General features: G+C 40.6%; 2 protein-coding genes across 11 annotated transcripts in view; both read right to left on the minus strand.

The window, feature by feature from the left end:
* Positions 1-11: 11 nt before the first annotated feature.
* Positions 12-6,855, minus strand: LOC117402467 (small ribosomal subunit protein uS10m). Its single transcript, XM_034003615.3, has 7 exons — positions 6,682-6,855; positions 2,873-2,931; positions 2,632-2,707; positions 2,326-2,465; positions 1,321-1,429; positions 785-874; positions 12-583 (listed from the first exon to the last, which is right to left on the minus strand). The coding sequence occupies exons 1-7, from the start codon at positions 6,748-6,750 to the stop codon at positions 500-502; spliced, it is 627 nt and encodes a 208-aa protein (XP_033859506.2). The 5' UTR covers positions 6,751-6,855; the 3' UTR covers positions 12-499.
* A 6,461-nt stretch (positions 6,856-13,316) lies between these two features.
* LOC117402946 (transcriptional-regulating factor 1) overlaps positions 13,317-18,810 on the minus strand; it is a 68,410-nt gene continuing 62,916 nt past the window's right edge. For 9 of the 10 annotated variants that reach the window (XM_034004657.3, XM_034004659.3, XM_034004660.3 and 6 more), the window contains 3 exons: positions 18,462-18,650; positions 17,477-17,676; positions 13,317-14,524 (listed from right to left, as the gene is read on the minus strand). In XM_034004657.3, the coding sequence (XP_033860548.3) occupies positions 14,281-14,524; positions 17,477-17,676; positions 18,462-18,650 (633 nt within the window). In that variant the 3' untranslated portion in view covers positions 13,317-14,280. The remainder of the gene's footprint in view (positions 14,525-17,476; positions 17,677-18,461; positions 18,651-18,810) is intronic. The other variant, XM_034004658.3, reaches the window with a different exon arrangement.

The following is an 18,810-nucleotide window of genomic DNA, read 5'->3' on the forward strand; positions in this document are numbered from 1 at the left end:
ACAGGTGAGGCTAAAACCACTGGTTTAAGCAATTTACACAAGTCACAGTGTAATCTCTGCACTGCGCTACGTGAACCTGGCTTGATGAAAGGAGATCGCTTTTCAGAGCATTTGAAAATACTGTATCCCAATTAATTATCAGTGTATCAATTAGGCGGCACAGACTGTAATACAGAATTCCATTGTTAATTTCATTTCGAAGAAAATGTAAAAAGTCAAAAATACATTTAACAGTAGTTTACCCCCCTTCCCACCTCCAAATTGCATCTCAAAGCAGAACTGTAGTTTCTTCAGATCCCAATGAAAGCGGACCCTGTGGTTTATCAGAAATATACATCCGATGAAGCTGTACACGGAGATACCAGGTGCCTCTTTTTTTTGTATCTGTCGGGGGGCAGGTATGCAGCCTTTTCAGTTCAACACAAAGACATAGCAGACTAGAAGTGCTGGACTGGAAACAGCAACCTGTCCTTTCTGCCCATGAATGCAGTAACAAAGGTCACTGCCTTTGCTTTTCTTCCTCTTGAGATATTGTATTCCATACAGGTTCTTTAATGTGTTCTGGTAATTTTTCCAATGATGTCTGAGGTGGGGAATAAAAAAGAAGAAATTAACAACCTATGGCTCATTGAGCATTTCACACTGCTTTCTGCTACTCTTATATTCTAAACTTTAATGCAAATACAGCCTCAGCCCATACAACATGTGAGAATGTGGCAAGTACTGAGAATGTGGCTGAAAACAACTCGCACACTGCTCAGATATGAACAATAAGAATACTCACCCTAGTAACCTCCATTGCAACCCCCTCAGGTAGGTTCCGCTGGATGTATCCCAGATAGACATCAGCTGTGCAGCCAGTCAAATGTTTCAGCTGTGCTCAGAGAGAGAGAAACTACCTTTTAGGATCTCGCTCACAATAACAGTCAATCATAAAACATAGAGAAGAACTAAAACGAGAGAAACAGTTTTATGATAAGTTATTGTTGGTGTGTTAGAAACACAGGTGTGGACAAAGACTTTGTTGAAACATTTCTTCAAAATTTTTATTATTTATTTATTTATTTATTTTTATTTTTTTAAAAGTACTACTGTTAATCTTTTGAGCCCTGTCTAAGCTCCAAGAATGACTGCTTTGTTCTGTAACAACACATACATCTCCTGCTGTATAAAACACATCTTTTAATCACAGTTAACATTAATAAGAGGAGATTCACAATGCATTTTAGAGGTACTGTCTGTAGCTAGACTCGTCAATATATTGCCATATCTAACAGTGGTGTTAACAAAACAAGTTATAATTAAAAAAGCAAAGAATACCTCTATACACCTGTAGTAAGTCCGCATCTCATACTGCACTCTGTGTTTCTTGAAAATGTGAACTGATTTCAGGAGAGTTAGTCTTTCAATCCTCTTGGGTGGTTCGTACCTAAAATAAGAAAAGTTAAAAAAAAAAAAGTTAAAATGTAATAAATCCCCAGGGTCTGTATGGCTCCTATGGACTCCAACCTTCTTCAAAATTAAAACATATCTTAGAGATCGTAGGCTTTTGTAGGAATATCTTTATGAATGGCCCACTGCTGTCCCATGAATCTCTTCTGTCTGGTCTGCACTAGACCAGATGTGGCAATGAAAGGACTAAGGCTGGGGTTAAAATTCTCCTTTAAGAATTGAACCGATACCCATTAAGCCATTTGTGTATGTAAATCACAACTGAGTAAAATTGACTTCATTTACAATTTTTTTAATGTGAAACAACTTTATGGGCTTTTAAAAATCGGCCAAGCCTTCATTTTTCATTTACAAGCAGAACATCCAAACGAGATCGCAACATGTTAACAAGCGACTAATCTTTATTAAAGCTATAATGAAAAATAAAGTATTTTATGCTGGATACACTTTATTATAATCGTTATGCATAACTATTTACATTAACACAGATGAGTCGCTTCTGCATTTAAATTAAAGTAAGACTTATGACTTAAAAGCCCATTTAGTTGTCCCACAGAAAAAAAAAATTAAATCAATTTTACTATGAAGTGTTTCCCAGTTGTGATTGAGATACACGAATGGCTTAACAGGTATCAATTGCATTTTTAAAGGAGAGTAGAAAAGCTGGGGTAAAACACAGAAAATCAGAAGCCCCATTTATAGACATAATATGTGGTAATTGATAAAAAGCTATTTGTTTAAAATTAAAGTAAAAGCACTTTCTCAATGTTATTTTTTTTAATTTTAAACTATATATTTTAAAAAGTTTAAACGTTTATTAAATTAAACTGAATCTAGCACCCCTAATCTACAGCCCGCTCAGTAGACACTCACACTTTGTCAATGTTAATGCCCAGCTCCTGTGCTGCGAGGGTTGCAAAGTACTGGTAACTGTCCAACACAGCTTTGTCATGGCCTTTCACCAGCACTGCAACATTCTTATAAAGGCTGTCGGGTTCCTCTGTTTCAGTGATCTACAACAGAAACAGAAGTCAGTGGTAAAGCCTACACAAGCTACTAGTGTGTGGGGCCATAGTTGTCTCCAATCCCACTTCTCCAAGGCTGGGGGTAATAATCAGCAATATTTATTTACAGTATTTATTATACGTTCAACTCTGGTAAAAGAAAAGTTAAACTTACTGAAGGCGCCACAGTGCAGTGGCAGGACCCTGCATGGATTCCTGCTGTCTGCACCAACAGGGGGAGTCTGCTATTGCTGAAAGAGAAATAGGACAACAGTATTTAGAGCTTCTATACATTATGTATAGGGTAGCACACCAACCTTCTGGTGGTCTGCCCATGGGCAAACCATACCGGTCTGCCCATGGGCAAACCATGCCGTGAAACAAAACAGTCTCCCGTAGAAGGCAAAAATATTTACCAAAATAATCTTGAAATGACAGAACTCCTGGAAAAGTCTAAACCTGGTGTTCTTGGCACCTGTTAATAAATAAATAAATAAATTAAATACAATATCCTCTACATATGCTCAAGTAGAATCTTTCACAAGTTAACTGCCCAGTTAATGATAGGGTGAGGGGGGGGGGGGGGGGGGCTATTCCACCCATGGGCTAATTGTCAGACTGCATGAACAGGAGGAGCGTTCCCTGTGTTTGAATCATCAAAGACCTCTACGACCTGTAGCTTTCCAAATTATAAATGTACTGAAGCACTTCAAAAACATAAGAAAGTCTCTGTATATCCTGTTGCACATTATATAAATCTGAATTGTTCTAAATTTTCTGTCACACAGAAAGGGTGCTTGCAATAAAATGCACACGATGGGGATATTCCACCTTGGAGTCTAATTAGCCCCCTCTAGGCTTGCCTTAACAAGGAAGAGCATTCAACAAATACTATTGAGCTAAAAGTGTATAGTTTTGTTATACTCCTTTACATGGCAGGGAAGTGAGAAACCATTGAGGCTCTGTCCTTGTAGCTATGTAAATTTGCACCCTGCAGACGATGCCTGCTTGTCTAAGAGACAAGATAACAAACTAGTTCTTTTATGTTTCAAAGAGTCCTTTTGATCTCGGGAGGATGACCCTTGTTTATGCATGAGTTGTTTTCTACTTAAAATGCTGATTTTAAATCACAGGTAACAGGTGGGAGTAGATTGACATTACCTAGGGGTGTAACCTAGGCATGTATACTAATGTTTGCAAACTGTATTTTGTTGCTCGGAGTTGCTTGGAATCCCACTACCTTCCCGAGTCCTGTAGGTTTTGACCTGCAGCTTTGTTGTTCAAGATTGTACCTGCAGCTTCTGCATGTGATTACGTTCTGTACTGTGTTTGGATTTGCTTTAAACTATTTTGATTGAAGATTACCTGAAGACTGACATTATTTCAAAGATGTAAATGAACCTTACAAAGTTTTGTGTCATTAATGGTGCGTTTACACCGGCCGTTTTTAGGACAGCTTTGGGCCGTCTCAGGTCTTTTTTCTGCAGCGTAAACGCACACGGCCTACTCTCAGCTGTCCTAAAAACGGCCAACTAAAGACGTGGCTCAGCGCCAGCTTCGGTCCGTCCAAAAGGCAGTGTAAACTCACCCGACTTTAGGAGGGCTCACGCACAACGCGAGTGCCACTCGGCTCCTCCCCCACGGAATCTAAACAGGAAGAAGCTGCAGTGCCATTGCAGCGTCACAAAAAGAGAAGAACGACTTGATACACAAGCATCCTGAATATTTGAATTTATTAACTGTTTATATTGGGGAGTATTTGTAAATATCTACGTTTTATTATTAAGTTGTCGTCAGAAGTGTACATACCCCAAATATCCATACACTGGGCTATGTAGACTTTTGACGGTTACTTTTTTGCTTTGTTAAACAGGTGCAGACCCCGGTGGACGTCAAAGAAACAAAAGTGTAATATTTGAGTATATCGGTACAAAACTATACAAAAACTATCCTGGATTGTGTTTTTCCCAGTTATTGTAAACCACTTAGTTATTGGTTTAGTTTCAAACACGCTTTAACACACTGTCTTTTTGTTGTTTGTTTGTATTGTTATTTAAATAAATATTTGGATTGTACCAATGATTAGCTTAAAACCACAAAATAAATACATAGCTATACCGAGAAACAGCAGCAGGTCTGGTGAAAGATCTGTGCAACCCCCTCTCTGCACTTTTGACTATAGTTGACCTGTTACACAATTGCGTTTTACATGTTATGTTCTAAGTTTTAAATAAGATTGTTTTTAATAATTTGAGGTCCCTGTCATTTTGTTTTTTAAAAAAGGAACAAAATGTTTTGAATAATTACAAACAATTTAGATAGTGTACTTATATAACAAATTATTATTATTATTTTATTATTATTATTTATTCATTTTCAGTAGTAGTACTCATAACAAGGCTAATTTTTAAAAAATAAAATTTGTAATTGTATACAGACAGTAAATGTTTTTTCTCCAGTATTTCTGTGGCTGCTTAGCCTATTTTAACTAAAAATAAAGGACTTATGCATCATACAATTATATATATATATACACACAAGGTGAGATAATATTGGTGAAGAACCAGAATAGTTATTTTGAAAACAAAAAGGGTCTTTATTATTACAGTAATAAACAGCAAATTTACTTACTCAAGGTGAAATCCTTCACATAACAAATGGGTCATGAACCGCTATGTTGTGTCAAACACTATCTAAACGAATAACCATTTCTCTCATAGACTGCAAGAGAAATATATATATTTTATTTGAGTCCCCGCAATATGAACACCACACTGTATTGTTTGTACACCACTGTGCCTCTTCCGCCTTTGTGGTTTGGGGCGGGGAAAGCCCGTCATCCCTTCAGTGGTCTTTATGACGTCACCGACCACGTATAGTAATTTAGACGGTATGCGCGCGCATTCGGACCCAAGTGTAAACGCTACATGAAAAATGAGAAGAATCTCCGCGATCAGTTGGACCTGAGCCGGGTTAGGTCCGAGGCGGCAGTGTAACGCACCATAAAAATAGCTTTACGTAGAAAACAACTCCTGCATAAACAAGGCCTACCCTCCCGAGATCAAAAGGGCTCTTTGAACCATAAAATAACCAGTTTGTTATCTTGTCTCTTAGACAAGCAGGCACCTTTTGCTGGGAGCAAATTTACGTAGCTGCAAGGACAAAGCCTCAAGGATTTCTCACTTCTTTGCCATTTAAAGGGGTATTTTTTTAGTAAGGTACTTTGTGTAGTTATTAGTTTATTTAGCAGACGCCTTTATCCAAGGCGACTTACAGAGACTAGGGTGTGTGAACTATGCTTGATCAAAAGTTATTGTATTTCTTGCTCTTATTGTATTACTTGTATTGTAACGCTTGAAATGTTTTTGCTTACGATTGTAAGTCGCCCTGGATAAGGGCGTCTGCTAAGAAATAAATAATAATAATAATATGCATCAGCTGCAGAGTCACTTACAATTACGTCTCACCCAAAAGACGGAGCACAAGGAGGTTAAATGACTTGCTCAGGATCACACAGTGAGTCAGTGGCTGACCTGGGATTTGAACCGGTGACCTCCTGGTTACAAGCCCTTTTCTTTAACCACTGGACCACACAGTTAAGTCACAGATGGAATAATAAATACTAAAATAAATGTCTACCTGTCTTTGTTTAAAGTTTTGGGTTACCTTGGTCACGATTTGAATGTACACTTTATAACAAAATGCCTATGTAAAGAATTTCAAAAGATAAGCAGAATAACCCAGCCTCACCCTCCTAACTAAAAAGACCAAGCATTCACGCGTTTATCATTTTAGAGGTTCTGTCTGTGTAGCTAGACACAAGTCAGCATTATGCCACGGCACAAAAAAAGTATTGTTTGTTTATGTAAATTCGGTGTATCAAACATGGCGACATTTTATAAATATATAACAAATAAAACCCACCGTAAACATTTATGCAATGCACCAAGCACAAACCTGTTATTTCCTTCGTCGATTTTGCTGAATGTCAGTTTAAATTAATCTACAAAAATTGCACTAAAGGATTTGACAAGAACTACTCATTTGAGTTTTTATTTTCTCAACAGTAAAAACGTGTCGTTGAATTAACCGTATTGACTGATTTAGTCACACCACACATACTGTAAACATAGCTGCGCCCGCTGAAGACACATTCTCGCTTTGTATAATACACCTCAGAAATAAATACAGTAACTAAGCAATTGTGTCAAGTTCTTAACGTTACCTGCGGTGACAGAGTCAGTCTTCTAAATAAACCGCTCAGGCCTTTCGATACACAAACTGCAGCGCACATAATTGCCTTTTCTGCCCGTGTGGTTGGGTTTTGGTTCTGCTTTTGCTTCCTGTTCCTGTGGTACGTCACAAGTTTCCGTCTGTTGCCTTAACACAGAATAGCCGCTGGAGGGAGCAGTCATCTATTAGAACTACTGAGGTGTAATTGAAGCCAATGTCAAGTCCCATGTATAGTGTTGGTACTTTTATGTGTATATTTGAGCTCCTAAAATAAATCTCATATATATATAGTTTGGATATTCTGACCTTGGCATCACTGCTCTGTTCTCCCTCTTACAAACCAAATTCATGCCAGTTTGAAACAAAACATGTAGTCCAAATGTTAAAGATGTAGGGCCTTGTATGATTTAATATAAATAAATGTATTTTCTATGTTATTATCTTATACGTAGGGCTGTATTTTTTCCACTGTAAAATGTGCTTATTTCACGGTCTAAAATAGATATTTCAAGATTAAACATAACATTTATTAAAGCAGAAACAAATAGCGCTGTCACATTCAAAATGTATATATTTTGTCTAGTTATTATAGAACAAATGTTCCTAAATATTTAAATGTTTACCTGAGAAACAGTAAATGCTAAATTGTAGAATATATTTTGTTTTTATATCCGCCTTTTAAAGATATTCTGTTTCACGATCAGTGAATTATCAAACAGAATACAAACAATTAAATGTAAAAACAATAACAGACACGTGACATGTCCCCTTCTTGTGCTGGACAGAGCGATCTTTAGCAGAAATAGTTCCAGTCTTTGATGCAGCTGATGTGTTTTGGAAGCAAACTAAACCGGCTGCCAGCTGTTCCTAAATGCACTGAAACAGGTATTGGTCAAATAAGGCAAGCGTTTTCTGTATTTTATATGTGATAACATTTTTCTATATATTTACATTCTTTAATAAATGGGAATTTTCATGGGGAACTGTATATTATACGGCAATGGGTAAATGTAATGGAAATCGTGAAATCCATGATAAACGTGAAAAAAATACTGCTTATGTCTCACCCTCAACGATGCAAAAAGCCAATTAACACCGGTGCAGAGCACAATGCGAGCCTACCTGTCGGACGACAGCGTAGCTGCTATTCGCAACTGCCTGGCGCTGTTTCAACCAGCATTCACAGTGCAATTAGTGTTGTGCTAGAAACTACTGGGTCTGATGGCCACAGCGTCCTCAGCTATTCAACTGGGGTTACTTCACATGCGCCTGCTTCAAGCATGACTCAATGCCTTTCGGCTACACCCCAAGCGTGACAGACACCGTGGGCTGACAGTGTCTCTTCTGTGCTGGAATGCACTACGCTGGTGGAGGCGAGCCCCTCACCTGAGCGAAGGCGTAAGGATGGGAGTTATTTACAACCATCAAGTGGTAACGACAGACGCATCCAACTCCGATTGGGGGGCGGTCTGGGAAGGCAGAGGAGTCTGCAGACCCTGGTCAGGTCGATGGACATCCCTGCACATAAACGCGCTAGAGCTGAGAGCAGTCCAATTCGCAACACACATGTCCGCACGGACAACATGTCAGTGGTTGCGTACGTGAACCACCAGGGAGGGCTTCGGTCCCCAGGGTTACACCGCATAGCCTTTCGGCTGCTGAGCTGGGCACAGTGGCACCTCCTGTCCCTCCGGGCTGTACATCTCCCAGGAGTGGTGAACTGGGCAGTAGACCTCCACTCCAGGGAGGGTCCTCACCCATCAGAATGGCGGCTGCACCCTTAGGTGGTGCAGTGCATTTGGGAACTCTTCAGGGAAGCCCAGGTCGACCTCTGCCACGGCAGAGATGACCCATTGCCCCCTGTGGTTCTCCCTCCGCAGCTGCAGAGGTCCATTAGGCGTCGTCACCTTAGTGCACGAATGGCTGTGCATGGATCTCCTCAGTCAGGCGAAAGGCACCCTCTGGCACCCAGAACCGGGCACTCCAACTGTGGGTCTGGCCCCTGAATGGGACCGTCTGTCCACCCTAGGACTCTCAGACTCAGTAGTGAGTACACTGCAGAATGCTAGGGCTTCTTCCAGAAGAGTGTTGTACGCCTATAAATGGAAATATTCTCAAAACTGGTGCATGGCCGGAGGCCATGATCCCATGTATTGCCCTATAAGTTATATTACAGTTTCTGCAAGATCTACTAGAGGCGGGTAAATCCCCCTCTACATTGAAAGTGTACCTAGCAGCCATATTTGCTTGCCATGTTCCCATCGACTCAGTATCCCCGGGCGCTCATATACTGGCGACCCATTTTCTAAAGGGAGCTCGGCGGTTACATCCTCCTATAAAGGACATCCTCCCCGAAGTCTAGACGTGGTACTGGAAGCTCTCACTAAGGCCTCATTTGAGCCCATAGATACCATAGAGCTGAAATATCTCTCTATGAAGACAGTCTTTGTGTTAGCTATCACCTCCGCTAAGCGGGTCAGTGAGCTACAGGCCTACCCCCACCTGGGAGGGTGGCCGCGTGCTCAACCAGGGGAGTGGCTACGTCATGGATCCTCTTCAGAGGTGCCTCGTTGACTGATATACAGACGTGCTCAAATTTGTTGATACCCTTACAGCTCATTGAAATAATGCTTCATTCCTCCTGAAAAGTGATGAAATTAAAAGCTATTTTATCATGTATACTTGCATGCCTTTGGTATGTCATAGAATAAAGCAAAGAAGCTGTGAAAAGAGATGAATTATTGCTTCTACAAAGATATTCTAAAATGGCCTGTACACATTTGTTGGTACCCCTTAGAAAAGATAATAAATTGGATTATAGTGATATTTCAAACTAATTAGTTTCTTTAATTAGTATCACACATGACTCCAATCTTGTAATCAGTCATTCAGCCTATTTAAATGGAGAAAAGTAGTCACTGTGCTGTTTGGTATCATTGTGTGCACCACAATGAACATGGACCAGAGAAAGCAAAGGAGAGAGTTGTCTGAGGAGATCAGAAAGAAAATAATAGACAAGCATGGTAAAGGTAAAGGCTACAAGACCATCTCCAAGCAGCTTGATGTTCCTGTGACAACAGTTGCAAATATTATTAAGAAGTTTAAGGTCCATGGAACTGTAGCCAACCTCCCTGGGCATGGCCACAAGAGGAAAATCGACCCCAGATTGAACAGAAGGATAGTGCGAATGGTAGAAAAAGAACCAAGGATAACTGCCAAAGAGATACAAACTGAACTCCAAGGTGAAGGTACGTCAGTTTCTGATAGCACCATCCGTCGCTTTTTGAGCAATAGTGGGCTCCATAGAAGAAGACCCAGGAGGACTCCACTTTTGAAAGAAAAACATAAAAAAGCCAGACTGGAATTTGCTAAAATGCATATTGACAAGCCACAATCCTTCTGGGAGAATGTCCTTTGGACAGATGAGTCAAAACTGGAGCTTTTTGGCAAGTCACATCAGCTCTATGTTCACAGACGAAAAAATGAAGCTTTCAAAGAAAAGAACACCATACCTACAGTGAAACATGGAGGAGGCTCGGTTATGTTTTGGGGCTGCTTTGCTGCGCCTGGCACAGGGTGCCTTGAATCTGTGCAGGGCACAATGAAATCTCAAGACTATCAAGGGATTCTGGAGCGAAACGTACTGCCCAGTGTCAGAAAGCTCTGTCTCAGTCGCAGGTCATGGGTCCTCCAACAGGATAATGACCCAAAACACACAGCTAAAAGCACCCAAGAATGGATAAGAACAAAACATTGGACTATTCTGAAGTGGCCTTCTATGAGTCCTGATCTGAATCATATCGAACATCTATGGAAAGAGCTGAAACTTGCAGTCTGGAGAAGGCAGACTGACCTGAGACAGCTGGAGCAGTTTGCTCAGGAAGAGTGGGCCAAACTACCTGTTAACAGGTGCAGAAGTCTCACTGAGAGCTACAGAAAACGTTTGATTGCAGTGATTGCCTCTAAAGGTTGTGCAACAAAATATTAGGTTAGCAGTCCCATCATTTTTGTCCATGCCATTTTCATTTGTTTTATTATTTACAATATTATGTTGAATAAAAAATCAAAAGCAAAGTCTGATTTCTATTAAATATGGAATAAACAATGGTGGATGCCAATTACTTTTGTCAGTTTCAAGTTATTTCAGAGAAAATTGTGCATTCTTCATTTTTTGTGGAGGGGTACCAACAAATTTGAGCACGTCTGTATGTACTGCGGCTAGCTGGACTACCCCACATATATTTACCAGGTTCTACTGACTTAATGTCGTAGATCTCTCTATGCCTTTAATAGGCACCAGGGTCCTTGAGGATCTCCTCTCCCTTTTTGCAAATTTATGCAGGAATGCCCATAATTACATATTCATCTACGCCTGAACTGCAAACAGAAACTGCTGCCGCAAAGCATTCCTTAAAAAGTCACAAATAGCATTGCGCTTGTTTGGTACATTTAACTTCTGACTCATTTGAAACTGGTTTGCGACTATCACCTAAATCACACGGCAGTCCGGTTGAGTGCCGGGCCCGAGGCGGATGCCTCGCTCGCCTTGCCTTAAGGCCGGCCCTGTATACACCGATTTCATTTTTTTTTTTTGTATCGAGGGTGCTTTATTGGTTAGAACCGAAAATCAGAAGCCCTAATTATATTACCCATATACAATAAAAGGAGGGCTGGGAGGTTCAGAAAGAAAACAGCCTTTCCCATACTCCATGCACCTTCAGAGAGTACATAAAAAAACACACACACGATTCATTTCTTTTATTACACAAGGATTCCCGTCACTTACAATTTGTTTATTTAGTTTCATTTTTAATTCCGGAAATGTGTATTCAATACAGAAGTGTATGTGTGTGTATGTGTGTGTATGTATGTGTGTGTGTGTGTGGGGAGGAGAAACAGGGGATGGGACGGTCTTACTTCCTTTTGCAAAAAATAGAAAAAAAAAAAAGTGACTTTTGTAAAATTCATACACATACAGGCTGATTCATAAACCATGCACCATAGGTACAATGAAAAACCCACAGGATGTGCCAACATCACACTCTGCATTGTGGACAAGCTGATCGGGATAAAAAAAAAAAAAAAAAAACACGTGCCAGGTCGGTGGCAGAGCTCATGTTCTGTAATGTTATCCAATTGGGCTTTAGTCTATGAATCACTCTGAATATCATATATAGGTATATTATAATATACAGATACTTCCTTACCAAAACAGCACTATACTTCTGGGGAACAAACCAGTAGTAAAGTGCAAGGCAACTTTCCAAAAATGTTAGAGATTAATCCAGATGTTGGGTTTCACAAATTGGTACATGACAACCAATAAGGAAAGTGTCCTGGAATTTTTGCCTGTAAAACTTGAGAACACACATTAAGTTTTACAGGTTTTTCCCTAAATGTAGTCAAACCAGTAAAGCATGTGTGTTAGAGCAGGCATGTATGCAAGAAAACACTGAATACAATAAATACACGGCCAGAGATGAGGACATTTAATACGACTGTTTGTAATGCACTGCAAGGAGAGTACTCGGATCACAGAGCATTTCCTACATCTACAGTCCTCTAGCCAGGCTTTCTCCAAATATAGTATATTCTATAAATAGGAATTTTAAGCCCTTTTGTCCTGGATACCACAACAGTAGTTCTGGTTCTACGGTATGTGTACCTTGACCCAGGAATTTGTAGTTCTTGGATTACTAATGACATAAAACCAACTGATGATTTATACCCCCCCCTCCCCACACACTGTGCAGGTCCTTCTACCACAGTCACTTCCTGATCCTGCCAATCCGTACAACTGAGAATGCTGTGGCACAGGATGGCCTAGTGCTTCAGTTTACCGATTCAGAGCCTTTTGAAGAGATCTAGTCTAATCCATTTGACAAAAATACCATATATAGTGCACAGTGCAAACTTTTAATAAATTATAAAGGGCAAGAACAAGTTCACATGCTGTTATGTTGAACAGTACCTTACAAAACTGTCACAGAAGAATTCAGACAGTTCATTATAAACACCACAGTAAAAGTTACAGAAATATATATATTTTTTTTATAAACTTATCATGTAATCTGGCTGCACCATTCTTATAAAATAATAATTACAACAAAAATTATAACAACTCCCGTCCTGAGAATAGAACATATTTACACCCTTTCAGCAGTAAAAACAAAACCACCCGAAGTTATATTGATTTCTGTAAAATAAAACAGATTTAAAAATCTATTTCCTTTACAAAAAAATATACATTTAAATCTTTATTTACAGTTTTACATTTTTTTTTGTTTTGAGAAAAAGTAAACTTGTTTTGAAGTAAAACAAAAGCGAACTGTCCACTAAACTTTTTTTTCTCCTTTTCTCACAATAGAAAACAGTAAAACAACATCATTCTCCTTTAACCTGCAGTCATAGCATTAACCGATCCAGTGGATAGTTTAATGAATCCTTGGATGGGTCTTGAAAAGTTATATCTCCTGTTACAAACTCTTAAAAGGCATGTCCTATATGATAAGCCTTATTTAATACCACATCTGACCACATACTGTATTGCGCCTTTGTCCAACATATATATATATATATATATATATATATATATATATATATATATATATATATATATATAAATGACTCTACCCATCAACAGAGATCTTGAATCATCAAGTTCCAGCTCCTCGACACACATGCAGGTTCATTTACACACAAGGAGTGCAACAGAACAAGCAACAGAACAAGCAACACAATTTAACATTCCTTGAAATGTACTTGCTTTACAAACATTCAACACCACCTCGTTCTGCGCTTTTCAGGATTCCAGTGCTCGTTGGTTTGTTGAGAATCTAGACCGGACAGTAACCCAGGGCTAGTGCAGAAACACTTTTTAGTTTTGTTTTAACAACCGTATATGGAGGTAGCTACAAAGTTCTGCAGATGACTATCGCTTCTATGGGAAACTGACCAGCAGTTCCACATTCAACTATTTCTATTGCCTGTGCTTCACTTGTGAAGAGGATAATCTGAAGATTTAAATGGAGTTTAATCCCCCCCCCGAATCAGACTCAAGCTCTCTCTCTCCAACACATAATAGAGCAACATTTAAAACAGACTTGTGTTATGAGCTCATATGCACTCTCACACACACACACACCACAGAGCAATGTTCAATTCTGAGAATAACCATAACCTGAGAATTTCTCCCTTCTCTTCTACAGCAGTGCAATGATTCACTGAACCTTTTATCTTTGTTTTGTGCTCAGGAAATCTCTTGCTCTCCCACACAGCAATGTTTGATTGAAGATATCTGTTTCTAAGCTTGGAAGCCCCTATTCCATCACTCTGGTATAGAAAACCGGAGACCCAAGCAGTTTCTATACATTCCTCAAAATCAAGCTTTAGCCGTGCATCCATTTCAGGATAACTTGATCCCTCCCTCCCCATCTCATGTCTTCAATCCATCAGCATTGTCCTGCACAAAGGTTCCCATCATTCCCTAACAGGATCCACCATAGCACCCCAGCACTGCTCTCCTCGGTGATCAGTAACCGGGAGATGCCCTCCGCTCATCCCCATGGCTCCTGTTCTCTCTCCACCCCCATTACAGACCCTCTTTGCAGTCTTGCAGGAAGTCTTCCAAGTCGTCGGTTAGCAGGAGGTGTGTGTGTAGCGCCTCACTCTGGGCCCCGTGCGGTTTGATCAGATCCATGTGGTCCAGGGGCAGCATGATGGGCCCGGTCACCTCCTGGGCGCCCTGCTGCTGCTGCTGCTTCTTGCGCTCCTGCTCCTCCTGCTGGCGGTGTGTCTTCATGTGGGCGTTGCGGCTCTTGATCTTGAAGAACACCCTGCAATTCAGAGGTGGGAAGTTTAATAAATACACGGTAAGGTTGTGTTTGTGAAGTTTATTTCAAAAGCCAGTGGAGTTCCATATGGTTTCAATCAAACCAAACTACAATGCATCATTTTGCTGGGGCATTTTTGTTTTTAATTGAACCAAACTCAGGAGGTTGTCTCATTTTGACATACAGAGTTCTTTTGCACTAAAGTGTTATGTGAACTCAAACTTTCAGGGAATCGTAGAGTGCATAACATCCGCAACGAGCTGTGTTCAAGAGCTGCTGTTCACAAGTGAATCCAGAAATCTGAGGACACATGTTGCACTTGTGATAAGCTTTGTAATGGCAGACCACCGACACCAACTAAAGTTGTCGCTGAGATCAGCCATGCCGTAGCAGGACAACCCAGCACAAGCACACGTGCTGTCGCCCGCCGTCTGGGTTTTCTTCAATTCAATTGTTTGTATGGCTCTTTGTTCAACTCTGCGGATGTTTCCATACAAGCTGAATCACGTTCAAGCATTGGAGGAGATGGATTTCATCAGACGTGTCGATTTTGCATTGCAGTTCTTGGCACGACTGGAATTGGATGACCAGTGACCTGCTAATATCCTGTGTCTTGCAGGAGCACTTTTAGGACAGAATCATTTCAAGTCACTTGTGAATGGCCTCCTCGTTCACCGCACCTTACACCAGCGGATTTCTGGTTATGGGGGTACCTTAAGTCACGTGTGTACCGAGGGAACTCTCGCAGAATTCCGGACCTCAAGGAAGCATACCTCATGAGATGTGTAATGCTGCCATAATATCCGTTGTCACACGAATACAATTCATTCTGGATCATGGAGGCGCACATACTAAACACTTGAGATTATCAGAGGTAGTGGCGCCCCCTAGCGACAAAAAAAAAACAAACTCTGGCATTTGCGTCCTCATGGTTCCCTTAACAACTGAATGCAATTTCACCTTCCTATGCCCTACTGTTTGTGAGATATGGTGTGTTGATGTGGTAAACTTACTTCCTAATCATCCTATATCTATATCTATATATATCTATATACAGTACTGTGCAAAAGTTTTAGGCAGGTGTGAAAAAATGCTGTAAAGTAAGAATGCTTTCAAAAATAGACATGTTAATAGATTATATTTATCAATTAACAAAATGCAAAGTGAGTGAACAGAAGAAAAATCTACATCAAATCCATATTTGGTGTGACCACCCTTTGCCTTCAAAACAGCATCAATTCTTCTAGGTACACTTGCACAAAGTCAGGGATTTTGTAGGCATATAGTCAGGTGTATGATTAAACAACTATACCAAACAGGTGCTAATGATCATCAATTCAATATGTAGGTTGAAACACAATCATTAACTGAAACAGAAACAGCTGTGTAGGAGGAATAAAACTGGGTGAGGAACAGCCAAACTCAGCTAACAAGGTGAGGTTGCTGAAGACAGTTTACTGTCAAAAGTCATACACCATGGCAAGACTGAGCACAGCAACAAGACACAAGGTAGTTATACTGCATCAGCAAGGTCTCTCCCAGGCAGAAATTTCAAAGCAGACAGGGGTTTCCAGATGTGCTGTCCAAGCTCTTTTGAAGAAGCACAAAGAAACGGGCAACGTTGAGGACCATAGACGCAGTGGTCGGTCAAGGAAACTTACTGCAGCAGATGAAAGACACATCATGCTTACTTCCCTTCGCAATCGGAAGATGTCCAGCAGTGCCATCAGCTCAGAATTGGCAGAAAACAGTGGGACCCTGGTACACCCATCTACTGTCCGGAGCAGTCTGGTCAGAAGTGGCCTTCATGGAAGACTTGCGGCCAAAAAGCCATACCTCCGACGTGGAAACAAGGCCAAGCAACTCAACTATGCACGAAAACACAGGAACTGGAGTGCAGAAAAATGGCAGCAGGTGCTCTGGACTGATGAGTCAAAATGTGAAATATTTGGCTATAGCAGAAGGCAGTTTGTTCGCTGAAGGGCTGGACAGCGGTACACGAATGAGTGTCTGCAGGCAACAGTGAAGCATGGTGGAGGTTCCTTGCAAGTTTGGGGCTGCATTTCTGCACATGGAGTTGGGGATTTGGTTAGAATTAATGGTCTCCTCAATGCTGAGAAGTACAGGCAGATACTTATCCATCATGCAATACCATCAGGGAGGCATCTGATTGTCCCCAAATTTATTCTGCAGCATGACAACGACCCCAAACATACAGCAAAAGTCACCAAGAACTATCTTTAGCGTAAAGAAGAACAAGGAGTCCTGGAAGTGATGGTATGGCCCCCACAGAGCCCTGATCTCAAGAGAGAGAAGCAACTGAGGCTGCCTAAATCCACAGAAGAACTGTGGTTAGTTCTCCAAGATGTTTGGGCCAACCTACCTGCCGAGTTCCTTCAAAAACTGTGTGCAAGTGTACCTAGAAGAATTGATGCTGTTTTGAAGGCAAAGGGTGGTCACACCAAATATTGATTTGATGTAGATTTTTCTTCTGTTCACTCACTTTGCATTTAGTTAATTGATAAATATAAACTATTAACATGTCTATTTTTGAAAGCATTCTTACTTTACAGCATTTTTTCACGCCTGCCTAAAACTTTTGCACAGTACTGTACATATATATATCTATATAACTATATATCTATATATCTATATATACACACATATACATATATATATATATATATATATATATATATATATATATATATATATATAAAAAAAAAGGACTTAAAACAACCAAATCAAGATTGTGACTTGCTATTGAAGTCAGTCATTTAACCATATCAATATCCCTGCACCCCACATACACACAGACTTCAGAGGCTCACCATCAGGCAGTACTGTAGCTGTAGTGCCTATTAGCAGTGTTGTGGTTCAGCATAAAAGTAAAACGAAGAAGAGCAAAGTGAAACGTGTACATGTTGAAATGTGTAGAAGCAGGGGCTGCCTTACTTTCCACACTCCTTACAGGGGAAGATCAGGGTGGGGTCGGCCTCGCCGCTGGTGGTGCTGTGAGCCGGGGAGCTCTTCACCGAGCCGTAGCCAGACTGGGACATGGCTTTGGGTTTGCCTCTCGGGGACGGCTTTGTCACCTGGTTTGTGCCGCCGTGGATACGGGCGTGGCCGTTCAGAGCTTGCATGGAGCTGAAAGCCTGCAAAAAACAAACAGAAAACGCACAGACTTCATAAACATCCAAAATATGTTATGTTATATTATGATTTTTTTTTTTTTACTGTAGCATAAGTATTTATGCATTATAGTAATTTACAGTTTGATGGCAAGCCTTCGAAAATAGGATATTTTTTACTTTTGTCTGTTACCATGGTAAAGCACAGGGCTACATGGTACATCACAGTATAGGAAACACATGTTTAAGCATGGTGAAGCTCCAGGACTGCAAATCACAGAAAAAAAAATTCTACTTTTTGCAAAAACTCAAACATTTGCTCCCTACTATCACTGTACATGTCACTAGAACACATACACGCTATTTGGATACGGAGAAGAGCGGTGGGGTTTCAGTGCGAGCTTTAGTTCAGCCATGGAGATTCCTAAGGCCATCGGTGAGCTCCGGAAACGAATCTAAATTAGCACCGAATATAACGGCAAAAGATAGGGAACAAATGCAAAATGCAAGTCCAGTATTTCTAATAACTCAGCGTCATAGCATCTATTGAAACTGCAGAAGACTGTGACAACGACCGTTTCTACTTATTAACAGTTTTTCATAAAAGCCATTGGTCGCAGAATTTTGGGGAACACTCTTTTCTCGTTGCAGATTTTAGGAAACTTTACCGTAGATTTCCATGGGGACTGGTTAAGCATAGTTTTAACATGGAAGAAACAGAGTAAACTGCAACACTGCCACAAAAGTTTAGAGTTGCAAACTCTTCTAAGCATTCCTCAAGGTATAGCGCCCATATTCTAAACACTCACAGCTCCACAGTTGGGCATTTCACACACAAAGAAGGTGCTGAGCTGTACTGAGTCCTGGTAGGCTTCTGGCTCGAGGGAGGTTTTGCCCAGCAGGTCTGGAGACTTGGGTGCCTCAGGCTCCTCCTCTTCGCCAGACTTGCTATCCTCTTCCAGCTCATCCGACTCGACATCCTCACCCTCGCCACTCTGCTGCATGCAATTACAAGGACAGGATTAAAGATAGTCTTTGAATCTGTTTTATTGTGTCCCTCTCCCCACCTCCTTTGAAATCAGAAAGGGGGGAGAACTCCCAAGACACACCCCAATTGATCAGCCAAGTATAAAAACATCCAATGCACCCTTTTTGTGC

The sequence above is a fragment of the Acipenser ruthenus genome, chromosome 5, assembly GCF_902713425.1.
Source record: "Acipenser ruthenus chromosome 5, fAciRut3.2 maternal haplotype, whole genome shotgun sequence".
NCBI classification, from domain to species: Eukaryota; Metazoa; Chordata; class Actinopteri; order Acipenseriformes; family Acipenseridae; genus Acipenser; species Acipenser ruthenus.

Bases quoted from the DNA above. Each gene is read 5' to 3' on its own strand.
- LOC117402467 (XM_034003615.3), bottom strand. From the start codon at position 6,750: ATGTGCGCTGCAGTTTGTGTATCGAAAGGCCTGAGCGGTTTATTTAGA. The intron at 1,430-2,325 runs GTGAGTGTCTAC...TTCTTATTTTAG, and splicing joins GGCATTAACATTGACAAAGT to GTACGAACCACCCAAGAGGA. The intron at 875-1,320 runs GTATTCTTTGCT...CTCTGAGCACAG, and splicing joins CTTACTACAGGTGTATAGAG to CTGAAACATTTGACTGGCTG.